Genomic DNA, 17766 nt, shown 5'->3' on the forward strand with positions numbered 1-17766 from the left:
CACACACACACACACACACACACACACACACACACACACACACACACTCAAAGACTGCATCCAGCATCAGAAAACACCGACACAAGAATGCTTGCTCGAAGCACATGAGGTATCTCAATACTGACAAAAATGTTCACACACATCACATAAGGTTCAACACATATTCATGCGCACACACATTCACACTCCCAGTAGCAGCAGGGAGGTCAAAGTCAGGGCAGTGTGTCTTCAAGTGAGCCCTGACGACTAACAGCATGAAGCAGATGTGTGAAACACAGCTGGACTTAGTTCACAGTCACTGTGGTCAAACTCAGACAACTCAGCTTACATGTTTGTACACATCTTCAGACACATTAAACCTGAAAACTCTGAAATTGGAATAAATTCTTGAATTTAATCAAGATAAAATGGAATATAGCATTCAGTTATTGTGCAATAAAGTGAATTATTTTGGTATAATAAAAAAGGGAGCAAAACATTAATGGACACTCAATTAAAAATGCACAGAAAAACTGCAGCCCACACAAAGATATGAATCACAAAGAGAGATTGGACACTGATCAAAAAGAAGATTTTACCCTCCATTCACCCCAACAAACTTCAGGTTTTTCTTGGCTCCCTTGTTTCCTTGCTTGTCAGCAACACCATTTTTCTTCATAATTGATTTGAGACCTGGCGGAGAGGAGGACAGAGTGAGGGGGAGAAAGAGAAATGAAAAAGAAAAGGGAGGGTGGGGAAAATTCATTAGGCCTTTGTGGAATTTGAGTGTTTGTGTGTTTTCTGTGTGTGTGTGTGTGTGTGTGTGTGTGTGTGTGTGTATGCATGCACAATGCTGAAACATTTCACATTCTGTATCATTCCTTACATGTTCTCATACCTAAACACAAAACACAGCAGGTTGTTTGTCAGTAGCTCATATGAGCATTCCAGATCTGTCCCCTCTTTTGTTAAGGTATGGCTGATTTAACTCAACTATAAAACTGAGTCATTACACATTGAGCCATTAATAGATGCATGATTTTATTCCCCTATTCAAATAATCTTCAACAAGATTGTTGATTGCTCCTCTCACCCAGTAGACATCGCACAACAACATCATTATCATTTACCCGACTGTCCAAACAGATTAAGTCATGCGAAATGAGGGTTTATTACAGACCAACCTTAGCAGGATTATACCTCACTGAAGGACAAAGAGTCTTCTGACAGCAACACAATACTGAGTAGAATGAGGAACTTGCCACCAGGGGTCACTGAATGTTTTGATGAGTATGAAAATAATGTAAGACATATCGGGTCTTTGCAGGTACCAGATCTTTTGTAAACCCAATTGAACACCTACGGGAGGTTCTGGACCAACACGTTCAACCTCCTGTGGAATTTGTCACCTGTCTTTCTAACAGTGTAACACTGTAAATTCACACTGTAACATTTCCTTGAATCAATATCTTTATCTTTCAATCATAGAAGAACAAATTTCTAAAGTGTGTATCCAGCAAAAACAATCAAAACAACAGAACAGCTGAGTTAAAGTAAGTTATAAGCCTCGAGGCTGAGTAAAAGCAGTACATCAAACTGATATTGGTAACTCGTGAGACAATGATGGTTTGCACGTGTTTGCTGTATTTCTTTGTGCAAGTGTGTACAGTATGTCTGCCTGACACACAGAAGTACACACTGAGCAGTGTGTGAATGTATGTGTAACATCCGACAGAAAGGGGAAGCTAGAGCCTCATTTGTTTACTTCATGTAAAGGCAACAATAAAATAATTGTGAGTGAACAGCATCACACTGTCAATGAATAGAACTGCCTGACAACTGATTATCAACTTCATCAGATCGACTGACAAACTTTCAGCAACCTCCCAAAATATTTCCAGTTCGATGTACACATGTCAAGATGATAGACCGTAAAGACAACATACAACCATGACATTGTCAGGCCTCCTAATGTTTGTAACTGCCCTATAATTGATGCTGCATGGGCGCCTTTGCTGACTCCCCTTGGCTCTAAGCCAGGCATGGCTGTCTTAGCTGTGCCTGACAGCAAAACATGTGCTGCAGAGACTCTGTAATGTTTTATGCAAGGACATAAGGATGTGGCTTTGAGCCAGATACCACCGGCTGAAAAGATCCCAGCCACCGCCACCTAAGACTGCTCTTTGATCCTGACATTCTCTCAGGAGAGATAGTAGCAGCAGGGTGAGATTTAGAACATATACGGCCTTTTTATACACCCTCCAGCTTCTGATAAATAAAATAAGGGTGTAATTTAACCTTGCCTCACCGTGTTGGAGATATTTCCCTCGTCCATAAAATCTCTAAAGCTCCACTTGAGTCTCTGATGACTGGGATAAGTAAAAGTTCTCAACGCAACAGCAGAAGTTTCTGTTTCCAATATTTGTGGAAGTAAAACACAGATGTAGGAATCTCAGATGTCAAAGGTGTAGAAAGCAACCGCAAAGAAACAGTGACAATTTGAGAGAGCACATACTGTATATATCCAGGCATGCATGCACACACACAAATCACTTAAAACCACTCATGTGTACTGTACTCCCTACACTGAACTTTAAATGAACTCTCAACATGAAATATGTGTGTGATAGCAGGGTGATTGTGTACTTCAGCTCCTGGGCCAGAAACAGAACAGCGAGACATATCAAGGGAGGAAAGAAAAGCGTTGTCAGTTTGATGTGTGTGTGAGTGAGTGTGTGTGTGTGTGTGTGTGTGTGTGTGTGTGTGTGTGAGGGTCTGTTCTTCAGTGTCCATCTGACGGTGTAAGTAAGTGCTTGTACGCATATGTGTGCAGTTCTCTGTATGAGTGCGGGTGTGTGTTTGTCTCTACTGTGTGAAGCTTTAAAGAAGTACTTGATATACTCATGGAGGTCATTTCACAAGGGCTTTGTAGCATGCGTTTGTTCGCTCTTGTATATGCCATCCCATAATTACTGTATCTTTGATACACAATGTGTTGTGCTGCAGCCATAGATGATCAAAGCATAATATTATGATGCGGTTTGCAGTTTTTCACAGATTAATGCTAGTACTTTATTTTACCTCATTACGCTAATGTTACTGTAATTCAACACATGTATAACTATAAAAGACAGCTTGTACTTGTAGTGTATATTATAAACTATAGAGAAACGGGTTGTGCAAAGAGAAGAGAAAAGCTTCGCCAAGGTTAAAGGATAACATAATTAGGAATGAACTAGAAGGCAAGGTAGACATTTCCCTTTCAGGTAGACCACTGACATTAATTGAGTATTTGCGGGTGGATGTGACAATACATCACTGTCCATATCACTCAGAGTCATTAGACTCCTGGCAAAGTATCGGATAATTAATTATCTAGAAAAGTAACAGGTAGTATAATTTAGATAAGAGGGAAATGAATTATTCCTGACTCAGTCAAACTAATATCTAGTCACAGTGTCAGCTAAGTGAAGTCTAAGTAAGTACCTTATAAAGATGTCAAGCAATACCCTTCACTCCTATCCTAACAGCACTCCATGTCTAATGAGTCAGGTACTGTACACAAGCATCCTGGTTGACGTGGTACTATTGATCGAAGCGCCAAAAGACATGATGTGACACCTCGTCAGCAGTTTATTTCTGAATAATTGAATAGGACTGTTGTTTCAGGTTACGGTGAAAATAAACTGCAGTCACTAAGAAACACGAGGACACCACCTTGTTGTCAGTTTGATAGTAATAGCGTGTGTCTTACCTCAGCTAAGAAGTGTGCTGGTAGAATAAGTGTTCTACCAGAGCTATTAAAAAGCGCCACACAAGTGACCCCACAGAAATCTGTCAAGCTGTTCTACCAATATTTGTCTCCTCATGGAGGCCTTTTTGTTCAGGGCGGAGAAATAAGGATGGGAAATTTATATTTAAGGCTACTGAGTTGTAAACGTACACGGTAATCACAAGATTTCTTGGCAGAGATCAGAGGGAACATGTAATTAAGAGGCATGGAGAGTAGGAGCTGTGAAAGGATCATTTCAGTGAATATGAGTTTGAAATGGATTCAGCATCTGTCATTTGACAGACAGATGCACAACAGTATATACAGTAAACAATGGGATACTAACTGGCCTACCGTGTTCTTGCTGCTTGCTGGCAGCAGCAGCTTTCTGGCTTGGTGAGTAGAAGGCAGAGAGGACACTGAGGGAGCTGACCAGTTGACTTTGAATTGAGCTCATTTTGGAGGGACCAGGCTTCCCTGCTGGTTTCCCTGTCGTTGCTGCAGGGACTGCCTTCCCTGCAGGCTTGGCTGATGCTCCTTTCGCCGCCTCTGCTCTTTTGCCTGTCGTCGGTTTCTGTGTGGTGGGGCTTTCCTGCTGGCTGGCCGTCTGTTGCGTTCCAGAGCTGCTCCCCAGCTGTGCCCACTGCTCGCCCAGAAGCCCTGTTAACCGGGTTACGACTTGGCCCAAAGCCGCAGGCGATGTTGGCGACTCACCGGAGCCTCTGCGAGGAGGCTCGGCCTCGCCAGCTTCCCGACGTGAGGCCTGGGCTTCACTTGAACCACGACGCTGAGCTGATTCGCTGGAGCCTCTGCGCAGTGGCTGTGTCTCGCTGGTATCTTTTTGAGGAGGTTGAGTCTCACTGGAACTTCTACGAGAGCCCTGAGACGGAGGTTGAGCCTCATATGACCCCTGGCGAGTCGGGCGGGTCTGGGCTTCTCCTGATCCTCGACTAGGAGGTTGTGATGCTTTAAATTCTTTGGAATCCCGTCGACTTGCAGTGGTTTGAGACTGTGCTTTAATTAATTTGGAACGGGTTTGAACACTGGAGCCTGGAGGCGCACCTCGAGTCTCAGTCTGAAATTGTGATTTTGATTGTTTCCCACTAGACTTCCCAGGAGGCTTCTCTGCTAGAGTGCTATCCTCAACCTGAGACGGACATGGGGCTTGATCTTTTACCTGTGGTTCAGAGAGCTGAGTCGGGGTTTGGGCCTCAAGTTGAAGTGGAACTTGTACCTGCACCTGGGGCTGTGTTTTTGTCTGGGGCTGGGACCGCTGGGCTTGAGTTTCACTGGATCCCCTCCGAGGACGCACAAGAGCAGCCTGATCTTGAGCAGGTATTGGCTGTGCCTGCTCTGCTGAGAGCTTTCGGCCTCTCTGGGGTCGTACAGGAGCTACTGTCTTCACAGCTGCATTCTCTGCTGCTACTACTACAACCGTGTCAGTGACCACAGTCTCTTTGATTGTTGCACACACAATCACACCTTCTGTTTGTTTCTTCTCTAAAGGCTCCTTTGCAATCTGATGTGTTTCAACAATTTCTCTTCCTTCACTTTCTTTTGCTCCTGAGTCATTCTGTGAAGTAACTGTTTCAATCTTAGATTCTTTATTTTCTCCCGCTGCAACAAGTGCACTGGTACACCCTTGATCCTGACTTACAATATCTGAAACCACAGTTTCTTCAACTCTGCGTTCTAGAACTGTAATTGAACTCTCTTTCAAGGCCACACTTTCACTTTCTCCACTATCTCTTTGAATTCTTTCATTTGCTTCGTTATCATCCACTCTTTCACTGACCACACTACCTCCCTCTTCTAATCTGTCACTGCCTGGATGTTCACTCACTTCACTCTCTGCATCTGCATGTCTGGCTGGGTTGTTATCCTGTTGTCTTTCTACCTCTGTCTCAGTCTGCTGGTCTGTCCTCTGTGCTCCCACTGTCTCTGTCAGCCTGTCCACAGTGTTCACTCTCTCTGTCTCTGTCTCCCGGTCTACACTGCTGGCCCTTGGTCTCTGTGGATAGTCTGTCTCTGTCTCCCGGTCTACACTGCTGGCCCTTGGTCTCTGTGGATAGTCTGTCTCTGTCTCCCGGTCTACACTGCTGGCCCTTGGTCTCTGTGGATGGTCTGTTACTGTCTCCCCCTCTGTTTCTGTGACTTGGTTTACCCTTTCTGCTACGGGCGTCTCGGTCATCTGATCCTGAGTGGCGATCCTCTCAGTTACTGTGCCCCGTTCCATGCTGTTGGCTCTGGGTCTCGGTGGGCTCGCAGCAGCTGATTCTTCCTCCGTCTCTATCAACTGTTCATTTGTGTCAACTTTATTAGTTTCTGTTCCTTGATCGATACTTCCAGCCCCTGGTGTGGGTACAAACACTTCAATAGAGATTCTATCTGTATCTGTTCCCTTATCTACTGTACCAGGTGGCTCTGTCTCTGTCTCTTGGTTGGCAATATCTACTTTCTCTGTCTCGGTCCCTGTGTCAATACTCTCTCTTCTTGGCCTGTTTTGTTCTTCTGGAGTACACACCTCCACTCTCACTCCATCACTCAGTTGTAGTATTTTCTCCTCTTTTACCTTGTTCTCATCCATTTGTTCTTTCAAAAGAGTATTTGTTCTCTCCAGATCTTGGCTAGCCTTAGTAAGTTTAGCCTCCAGTATCATTAGTTTTTCCTGCAGATTCTGCGTACTATCTGGGTCCTCAAGTTTGCCTTCTTTTGCTGCATCACCATCTTGAATACTGCTAGTCTCTGCGTCTTTTATAGCCCCCCTAAGTGATGTTAATTCCTGTCCTGCAATGTCCCTTGATAGCTTTCGCACTGCATGCTCCAGTGCACTCTCTAATTTCTCGTTTTGTATGTCTGATTTTTCTGACAGTTGTGTTTCTCTCACCGATTCTTGATCGGACAACCCACTCGTTTCTCCATGTGCCGAGGAACTCTTCAAAGATTCTTGATTTATCTCCCTCTCTTTTTGTAACACTTTACTTTTCTCTGTAACACCTTGTTTCCCTTTCCCTGTTACCAGCTTTGTCGGCACAAGCTCTGAAGCTTTTAAACCTCCAGTGGGTTGAGTCATCAGAGCTAAGTTGAGCCCTTCTGAAGGTCTGTGTCCTTGTGGCTGAGTGCGTGTCCCAGAATCAGAATTGGGTGCTATTGTAGAGGGTAATGAGGAAACATGTGCTTGGGCCTGGGCTTTGGCCTGGGCTTTGGCCTGGGCTTGGAGCTGGGCTTGGAGCTGAAGCAGTAGCTTCTCCCTCTCCTCCCTCAGTGAGCAGATCTGAGCCTTGAGTTCTGGGATGGTTTTGACCTGCTCTTCCAGCTCTCTGACCCGCTTCAGTGCCACTGTGATCTGCTGGTGAAGCCCCGTCCGATCCTGAGGAACACACCGTCTCTCTGTTATGTCCGGTGAAGCACGAAAAATGTTCTCCGTCGAGCCGCTCTCCGGTGTTCCCACAATACGGTCTGGACTGCTTGAATCGGAACCTTTCCTTTGCTGTAGGGTGATGGGCATGCTTGATGCTCGGAGCAGGTTCGGACGACTTTGAATACCCTCAGTTTTCTCTTCAACATCCTTAGCCCCAGCTCCTACTTCCTCTCTGGGCTTTGCTGAAACATAGCCAGCTCTTTGACTGGTTGTCCCTCTGCTGATTTGGCTGGAAGTTCCTCCTTCGCTTGCCCTGAAGTCGAATATCTGTTGGACCTCTGTCACCCGCGATTTAGGCTTGGGCCCCAGGGTGGACGTCCCAGACCATGTGCTGTCCTTTTCCTTAGGGGGAGGCCTAGCCCCATGCCCAGGAAGGCTGAAATTTCTGGGCAGTGTGCTGAATTTGGCTGGGACCTTCACCCTGCGCTGAATGTGGACCCTTTTGATGGTATTGCCTTTTTCAATGTCGTCAACATACTTGAGGAAGTCCAGGTCCAGGTGGAAGCCATAGGGAGTTTCCACTGAGTAGGGCAGCTGCTTCCGCTGAACACCGCCCTCACTGGCCTTGGTCTGAAAGCCGTTGGCTGGAGGGAATTAACATGAAAATCATTATGTAAAACCATATCACTTACTGGGAAGTAATTATCATTCAGCGATTGCGCCAAAACAAACTAATCAGCATGCAACATGTTGCTCATTCTGTGTCAATTTATGAATATGGCTATCACCTAAAGGAAATGCACCCTTCACTGCTTTTGGTCACATTCAGGAACACAAAGTTAAATGTTTCACTCTTTATGTCAGATATTGTGTCATGTGATGTACAACCTGATTCTATTTGTAGAAAAATAAGAAAAATCTGATTTGTGGCTACTAGAAGCAAGGGGATTGTTTTTTTTTGGTAAAGTGCACGCTTAGTGACACTCACCACTTTTCTTGTCCATCATGGGAGGCGGAGTTCTCAGTCATCGACTTGTGTTTGCTTCAGTTGGAGCTTGCAGCCTGGATAAAACAGAAATGAGAGAACTGTGTGAGAAACGTAAATATTATCCATCATTGTCGTCTGAACAGAACTGAATTATACATTCTGCCGCGTCTCATTTTTACAGGGGGAATGACAGATCTGGGAACTCAAATGAACGGTGGAAAATTGTGTTTGGACCTCGTGGATAAGGTAGTTTTCCTTTGTTGAAGTCACTTGTTTTCCAGGATTCACTAATTATTTTTCACTGATTCAGTACAGCAAATACAATAAAACCGACTCATACAACAAGACAACAAATATTTGAGAAAATCAATAAGTTGTGTAAGACCATGTTTCAGCCTTGGCTAGGTTGCCAGGACAAAATTGGTACAAAATATGCCGACTTGTGTCATAACTAAGCTAAGCAATTTGCAACTGTATTTAGGTAAACCAAACATTATGTTAAAAATGCATGCAGTAATATTTTAATGGCACACAAAAAAACACAACACTTTTTTTTTTTAATGACAATGTTTAATGCCTCTTATGACAAATTGTTCAGTACAAAGCCGGGCAGCATTACCAACAGTCCAGATGGTTAACTGGGGTGAGGAAAAGCATTTAAATAATGTGTCTCATATTCAGCAATGACTCTATGTAATAACTTGGTAAATATGCAGTTATTTACTGTGCAGTCTCTGCTTCTCTACTGAAGATAACATTATGCAGTTATACCAAGCAACAGCAAATACTAATAGCACAATGAGGGTGAAAGGCGGCACCATTGTCTTCATTAACTTCATTTAAGTTGCCTTGCATGAGCCAGAGCTTTTGGAAGCCATTTAAAGTCGACACAACCCTGGATAGACTCACAAAAGGGAACACTTTCCATTTGGTGCCACTTTGTATCATTTGTTCCACTTGGAGAAGCCAAGAAACTGGAGCCACTTGCCCTTTTTGTTTTCTCTTTTACAAAGCGCTTGCTGAAGAGTAGAGCTAAGTGAGATGGGAAACAATTCAGCAAGGGGAGTCGAAACTTTTAAGGGCTTATGTAAAGCCTTCTAATAAAATATACACTACTAATGATAAAACCCGGCAATTCGGTCAGATTGCTGCACAGCTCAAATCCATATTGAATGAACACTTGAGCCCTTACGGACAAATGTCAACTCTAAGGCTATTTTGCAAAAAGGCACACATTATTCATGTAATTTCAATGCAAATTTGTGTCACCGGAGAAAAATATCTGCTATGTAGGAGACATAGTGCACAAGTGCCTGAAGCTCTGGTTTAATACATGCTGGAGTTCAAACATCAACATTTTCATTATTTTTAGGCGGTCTAGCACAGTAATATGCAGTATACTGTATGTATTGGAACGGGAACTACAGGTGTTTTCTTTAATATAACATGCTTTTATGCATTGTATTTTATTATGTCCCTGGGTTAAAAGTTAATGCAGGTATAATAACCAATGCTATATTGCAACGTAAATAGTTATAATAGTGCAACAGTGCAGCTTTGATGATGTTACCTCTGTCCATATTTTAATACCATTTGTTACACTCAAAAAGGATAAAGGTCTAGTGGGGAATATGAATACACTGTCTCTAAAGAGGCAGTTTTCCCATTTGAAATGACTGCTTTGATGTCTCCAAAGAATGGGAACACACACCTCCTCAGTGTACTGTTCGACAAGGAGTTTGTGATACTGAAAAAATGTATCATGCATAGCCATTCTCAACAACCCAGATGGCTTCTGTAGCAGTTAATTTCTAGTTTCTAATCAAATTTTCAACTGGCCCTGTACCAACTGGTTTTTCTAAAAGCCACCCCAGTCTGTTGCATGTGACATAGAAGCCCCTGTAACCAATTACTACAATAAAAATGCAATTAAACATCCATTACAGCATAATTTAGATATGTATGTGTGATTGTACGGAACAGAACTTAGCTGATATATACATAGTTTCGTCAGTGCATATATAGTCCGGGCCACAGGGTCAGCTGTGTGTTGTGCTGAGTTGGGATGTATTGCAAGGCAAGCATTACACAAGCTAGAAATGCAATCAATCACAAATGACAGCCAGTCCACCCAGAGGCCTAAACGGGAACCTGTACCGCCTTCATAGATTGAGCCTTAATAATGAAAAGGAGCTGGTGACCTGGAGCAGAAATGTTGTCTTTGTTACAGATGAACAGATATATACGCGCACACACATAGAGAGAGAGACACGAAGATCATCTGACTGACAGCCTCTGCACAGGATCTGACACCATGTGATTGCTACCATGGCAACCATTCTTCAAGCCACTACTTATGTGCGTGTCCCGGGAGTGAGGAGAGGCACAGGCATTCCTGACTCCTCCCGATGCTTAATGCGACTATACCATCGGCTTGCTGTCCTTAAGGCTTAATTAGCCGTTTCGGGAGCGGAAGAATGCCGCTCGTAATTACTGAGTGAAGTACAGAGAGACCCAACTGGCAATTATGCACAGTGGGCAGGCAACAAAACCCTCCTTAATTAGATCATTACCAAAACGGAGAGACAGAGGTAGAGTGGGAGAGAAGGGAGAAGGGGGAGCTAAGGAGAAAGGAGGGAGGAGAGAACAAATAGGGTGGAGAACATGTGGATGAAGATGAAGAATGAAAGCTTCAGTATGGCTGACGGAAAGAAATGAGCAGGGCAGAAGTAAAGATGACGCTGTGAAAAAGTTGCCACAGTAACGATCAGTGACTCTGACAAAACCTGTTAAGAGTCTACCTTGCCTTCTCCACAGTGCAGTTGTGAGCATTTTCTTTTATAATTAAAGTCTCTCTTAATGCTTTTTAGGCTAATGAAAGGCCTCAGAGCAACAGGAATCTCGTAGTGTTTGGTAGGCTTCTGCATGAATTACTATGAATTATGAGCCATGATATATATATATATATATATAATCTATATATAACATAATATATAATCCTATATTGCCCCATCCCTAAGCACAGTAACTAGTGGATGATCCAGGTTAGGCTACTGAATAAATATCCACAATGGATTAAAGTCATAATGACTGAGCTAAAAGCTCATAAAGGCGATGCTAATCCAAATTGACAGTGTTTGCTATAGGGTAGACAAGGCTAAAAGGAGGCCACGGGTATGTGTGTCCAAAACTGTGTTTGCATGTGTCAGCGCCACGTTAGTCACCCTCTTTGTCAGTGTTTGTTTACGTGTATATGTGCTTACATTGATTACAGTATGTAGGTTTATGTGTGTGTCTGGTTGAGTCACTGTTGTTGAAGTCTCTCAGTCTCACACATAATAACCCCTTAAAGGACATGCAGCAATCACTCAACACCAATCCAATAAGCGTGACATCTGGTCGAGAGGCGGCGACGTCGGTAATGTGAAGCCCGGAAGACAGGAATAATGAGAGTATAGTAAATAAGCTCGTACTGACAGCCAGAAGGTTTCATGTCATCAGCGTGGAAACCTCAACCAAAGTAATATAGTTGTGTTTTTAGGGTATTTTGGAACTGAGACCCACAGAGAAATACCCAACATTGTATTTGAAAATGTCAAAAACACACAACAATCTATGGGGGAAACTGATATTTGTGCAAATACTGCATATGATGATATAAATTAAGGTTAAACTGACTGAAAATGATATGTACACCTACTCAGGGACCAGACAAACAAGCACACACAGCTACCTACTGCCGAGAAAAAAGGGGGGAAAGCATTAATTGAATGTCATGGGTCATTACATTGGAGTGACTGTGTATTGGATATTGAATTAGTCTGATACACTGACACAGAGTAGGCTTAGATAGAAGACAGGCCGACAGGAAATAAGATTGGAGAGCGCAAGCAGGGGACAGGAGGTGGGCGGACGGGAGAGAGAAAGTGGGTGAAGAGAAACTGTAAAAGAGGCAGAGATGGGAGTGGCAGCTGTACACACTCATATCTCAGACATGCAGAGCGACTTTACTGTTACGTTTCCAACTATCCTAGCTCTCATTCTGTCACTTTCTGCCCCATACTTTATCACCGTAGCAGTGTGCTGAGACCAGCTGAAAGGTGGCTTGTGGCTCAGGCTTTACAACAGCTCTCGCCCGCCTCCCGGGGGCTTTGGGGGCTCTCCACCTCTAGGGCTCCCTGTGCGACTGTCCTCAGTGCATCAGTACCACCCGTCCGTCTCTCAAAATACTGTGGGAACACTACAGCAGCAATGACACAGGCCACGAGTCCTTATCACAGCCCTGACATGGGACCTGCTATCTCTGTTTACCCACATACTACCTTGAAAGCAGGGTTGTCGAGCGTAATAAGCTGACTCGCAGCCTGAGAGACACACAAACAAAGTCAAGCAAGAGCACATGTGCAGACAAACAGGGACACAGATAAAGAAGCATATGTAAAGTGCAGAACACTTCGGTTAAATACCTACTGCAGCAGAGTATTACTGGAGGGCAATTTCAACAAAGCAGCAGAAGATGGTATCTCATGGGGCACCACAGTGAAAGATTACTTTGCAACCTAATTTATGTGTTTAAAGGTACCTTATTAACATTTAAAGCTATTTGAGGACATTATAAAATTGAAACTTACCGGATTAAAAACAATGTTGAGCAGTTTCTAACTTGCTCTCCTCAGCAGAGAAATTAATTAAATCAGGCAAGTTTTTAAAAGCTGTCCCTTAGCAGGTGCACCTCATTTAAATTTGAAAAGTTTTTGTTGAAAGCTGATCAGGACCACAACTGTGATTGTTCTGTCTAGAGCAAGACCTCTGTCTTTACACTGTGAAGTGGATGCTTTTTGGTACTTTGGTAAGTTTTTTTTGTTTTTGATTTGAGACAATGACCCTACTCCTCACTCCTCAATAATTTCCTCAGTAAACATTGAAAACAGGAGTTCATGGTCTCAATCGCTAGTTTCAAGTTGTCTTCAACACAGCATGATGTTCACTTTATTATGGTCCCATTTAGAGTAAAACAGACGATAAAGCAGGGCATGGCTACCTTGTCATTAACAGGTCGCTACAGCGCTGTTGTCCGGTCTGGGAGTTGGCGTGTTTTCATCTTACAACTTTAACCCTTTCATGATTTGTCAAAGTTAATTGTAACCTTTTTGGTTGCCTAAAAATGTCTTGTTTAGCGTTCAATTGTACTTAGCTCCACCCTCTTGTGTCACGTCTGGTTGCAAAAAAACCAAGATGGCCAAGGCCAAAATGCCAAACTCCATGCTTCAAAACCGTAGTACACAAACCAATGGGTGATGTCACTGTGACTATGTCTACTTCTTATATACAGTCTATTAACCAGTAGCTAATGTTAGCAAACGTTCCTTTAGTTGTACTGTTATTACGCTACGTTTTAACATTTGTCATTAGCCACAATTAGCGACAAAGTCTCACGTAAGCTACATTTAACATCACATCGTGAAAACTGTTACTTTTTATAGGAGTTTATATTGAATCAGATTTTTGTTATACATTTTGTACTCATCTGCGACCATTACAGAGCAGTTCTCGATGATACATGTGAGTGAGGGACGCAGCTGGCGTAATTAGTTCAACTAGTGAGTTGCAGGTGTAGATCACAATCTTGCATAATGACACACTACAACACAAGAGATGCTCCAGACCGGCAAACTGGGAAAATGTACTGATAAGGCAACCGGCAACCGATTGCTTGAACCCGATCAAATGAAGGATGTTGCTGTCCTCCAGAACATGAAGACAGAACTAGGAGACATTTACCTGATATCTCGTGTGCTGAGCCTTTGTTGGAACTGATCTGTCCCTCAGCTCTGCAAGAGCCATTTGAGCACAGTTTGGTCCATCCCACTCCAGTCTAAGATTATCTTTGTCTAGTACATTACAACAATATACTCAAGTCCTGTAATACATCTCCAGACCTCTTCTTTCAGTCCTAATCCAGTATGATCTAGTCTAGTCCGGTATGAGTGTCTGAATTCACAAGGGGACAGATTGTTCCCCCCACGCTACACAACATCTGGCAATCAACCCCAGAGAGAAAATGAGAGAGGGAACTTCTGTCTATGGGCTTCATTAAACAGCGTCTAAATCATCCCGCTGGGCTGCAGTGAGTAGGCTACTGTTTTATTATAGGTCAGACTGCTTTTTCTGTGTGGAACTGCAAATTAAGATTTTGAGTTGCACTCGATACTTGAAGTGAAACATGAATTTTAACATGATAAGCAGACAAAATATTGCCTAAGGTAAAAAGTTCTTTATCTCCAGTCCTTTGCTGGTTGACAGTTATTTGTAGAGCCCAAAAGAGACAAAAACCATCTGTGCCTGTTACTGCTTTAGTTCAGCTTAAATCAAACAATATGTTCTGTTTCTGACTGCTGAATAGAAATGTTCTTTCTGAGCTCAGAGCAAACAATAGAAACTCATGCTTATTCAAAAAAAAAAAGAAACTTAAAGGCGCAAATTGCTTGTTTTTTAAGTATCTCTCCATTGTTCAGTTGCAAGCTTCCTTTGCCTCAGCATAAGGAAATTAGTTGTAAGGACATCAAACACTTCAAGGCCCAAAGATTCCACTTACGTTCAGAAAGATGACTAAGAATGTACAGGATGCCTGTGGAGGATGACCTCCAATGTATCTTTATGTTCGACTTGGAAAGATTTGCTTCAGCTGCTGCCAAATATTAGAGCCCTGTTCCTTTGCAGCATGTGATGAGTAAACTGATCCCCTGATTTCCTTATCAACATCTCTGTACACAGACACCCAATGTTGAATAAACAGAACTGTATCTCTATCTATTTTTGAGGGTATCCGGCCTTTTATTTGGACCACTGTCAGTAGTTTAGATATGTCGGACCCTGTTCACAAATGGCCTTCACACGTCCCTTTCCCCCTTGAGCCATGGTTCTTCGTTGACGCTCAACCTATCAGCAAAGCTGTACTGGGCACTGAACATTGCTTAAATGTATACTACACTGCTGCTCTCTAAGTATAAATAATATGAACGTTAACTGTCCAAAGTTTGTCCAATCAGGTTACAGCTGAATGAGCAGTGAGAAAGACTAGCTAAATGAAAAGGCATCAATAATCAGACAGAGATATATGATTTGGTTTGCTATTCAACAGCTGTAGCTGAACACACGGGGAAGCACTGTATCCTTTTGTTGTCGAGCGACTGCATGTGCATAAAACACAGATTTATGTGGTTCAAGTGGTCCCTGCTAACAGAGAAGGTAACTCACGTACTGCTGCATTAAAACCATCAATCAAATCACCATTTTATACATCTGTACTATGTGATCGGCTATTTTTAGATACCCAGTAAGTGAGCACAGGAGAGGAGGTGGAGGAAAGACTTCCTCCGTCTACTGTGCAAGATGTTTTTTAAAAGGCTGTTTTTTGAAAAAAAAAAAAAAAGATGCCATTTCAACTTTATCTGTATTAGCGTGGACATGACCGTAGCATTACCACCACTGTCCTGCTTCTGCCTCAAATGTCAAAGGACAGATGGCCCTTACACCAGGCCCTCCCTGCAACTGTTTTCTTATCAGCCCATCGCTCGATCGCTTTATCTTTCCATACACGGAATGAAAGCATGTTCTGTTTTCAGGCGGCTGTCCTCATGTCCTAGTGGTATTCCAGCACAAGGAGCAGCTGCCTGCTTTCATTAACGATAAGGGAAGTGACACACCATCTATTATTCATCGGAGCACACAGCCAACCCCTTCTAGCTGGATCTGCGTTAGCATTACGGGCTACATCCGCTCATGGAAGTTAATGAGGATGGTAAAGTAACTGCTACCGCTAATTAGAATGCGCTATCTGAGGTTTATGTCAACATTAGCGGATGTTAAAATGGTTTGGAAAGGATGGTGACAAGAGAGGAAATGAGCAGGGGCAGTTGGAGATGGGTGGCAGAGTAAGAGATGGACAGAAATAAGACAGAAGACGGGAATGTGGTGGGAAGAAAAAGTGAAAAGTAGACAGGACATGGGACAGAGGAGTTAGTCGGGGGGAAAGAGGATTGTGCTGTATGTTGCCACAGACTAAGATCACTTACAGCGCTGCCATGTCACATTACATCCCCTCTTACAAAGGGGTGACAGGCAAAAACAACTCGCACACACACAAACGTGTATAAAATATTCAATATCTACAATATTAGTGAGTTTGAGCTGATGTATTAACATGCTCTAACAGAAACGTGGGTTATAAATAAATCTAGGTCCCCCTGCTCATTAATTATCACTTTCTACTCACACAGCCAAAATAGAGGAGGCGCACACACTCACGTGCAATCAGAAAATTCTAACACAGTCGGACAAAAAGGAAATAAGACATTTGTGCATGGAAGCAGAGTCAGACATGCGTTCACACACAATTTATTCCTCCTCACGGTCACACACCCCCCCCCCCCCCCCCCCCCCCCGGTGATAAAGAGGCTGCCTGACACCAACAGAGTGTGAAGCCACGCAGGCCATGCAGCACCGTCTGCAGAGCAGGCAGGACGACTCTGGGAGGAAATCAACACTTCTAAATTCACACTCTATTGATCTGAGCATGATGACAGCCTTCCAACTCAGCTTCCGCTTGCACACACAGGGTAACACGCGCACATGAAGGAGAACACAGATCGGACACGCACATTCAAACACCACCTAGTAAAAAAAAAAGAGTTGGCTGATTGCCCCACTGAGTAGCTCAATACTCATTTTACTGTGTTGTATGTGTGTGTGTGTGTGTGTACGGCTGCAATCGAGCGAGTGTGTTGCCTGATTGCCAGCCTGTCCATTTATTCCTCCCGCACTGTCAGCTGCCAAAGCTGTGTGACCGGTGCTATATTCAACGGACTGAAAAACACCCCACTGCCTCTCTCTCTCTCTCTCTCTCTCTCTCTCTCTCTCTCTCTCTCTCTCACGCACTTATACACATTTATACAAACACATACACACTCCTTCTTTCTCTCTTCACACCCTTTGTCACACATCCCAGGCAAAAACATGTGACCTATGTTCTACCCTGCAAAAATAGACTGCGAAAGAGGGAGTGAGAAAAGAGTGAGGGGAGGTGTAGCAGATCAAAGAGGAGAAGATGAGCAATGTGAGGTAAACAAAATGGAATCATGGCAAAGGAAAACTGAGAAATAAAGAGAGATGTGTTCATGAGAGAGAGAGCGAGAGAGAGAGAGAGAGAGAGAGAGAGAGAGAGAGAGAGAGAAAAGAGTCATGGGGAAAAAAAGTTATGAGAGGACACAAGCAAACAACACCAAAATGGGAGGATGAGTCAGAAAAAGGCAGTGAATTGTCATGAGGGGGTTTGCCTCTCACCTGCCACACAGCTCCACTCACCTCCTGTCCTTCCTGTTTCTGTGAGTGCTACTGCCCCTGTGTCTCTTTTAACCTCAGCCGAGAAATAAAGGAGAAAAAAGGAGGGGGACAGGGCTGGTGGTGTTGGCAGAGATGGCACTGAGGGGTGGAGGGAAGAAGCTCTTTATTTGGTCAGACTATCTGTTCTCTTGGTATGATAGATTCACCAGCCTGCCTGCTACAACCAACTGCCCCAGAAAAATATGACGCCCTGAAAGATAAATGGGCTCAATGGAGAACACACACACACACACACACACACACACACACACACACACACACACA

The 17766-nt window shown here is 43.5% G+C and overlaps 1 protein-coding gene across 4 annotated transcripts in view; it reads right to left on the minus strand.

The window, feature by feature from the left end:
• The window catches only part of kank4 (KN motif and ankyrin repeat domains 4), a 67485-nt gene that overhangs the window by 11643 nt on the left and 38076 nt on the right, over nucleotides 1-17766 (minus strand). For 2 of the 4 annotated variants that reach the window (XM_031859314.1, XM_031859315.1), the window contains exons 2-4: nucleotides 8101-8174; nucleotides 4106-7756; nucleotides 579-672 (exon numbers count right to left, since the gene is read on the minus strand). In XM_031859314.1, the coding sequence (XP_031715174.1) occupies nucleotides 579-672; nucleotides 4106-7756; nucleotides 8101-8119 (3764 nt within the window). In that variant the 5' untranslated portion in view covers nucleotides 8120-8174. Of the gene's footprint in view, nucleotides 1-578; nucleotides 673-4105; nucleotides 7757-8100; nucleotides 8175-17442; nucleotides 17761-17766 lie in introns of those variants that run through there. The other 2 variants (XM_031859317.1, XM_031859316.1) reach the window with 2 other exon arrangements.

Source organism: Anarrhichthys ocellatus, unplaced genomic scaffold (genome assembly GCF_004355925.1).
Source record: "Anarrhichthys ocellatus isolate YVR2014 unplaced genomic scaffold, GSC_Weel_1.0 scaffold22, whole genome shotgun sequence".
Classification (NCBI taxonomy): Eukaryota; Metazoa; Chordata; class Actinopteri; order Perciformes; family Anarhichadidae; genus Anarrhichthys; species Anarrhichthys ocellatus.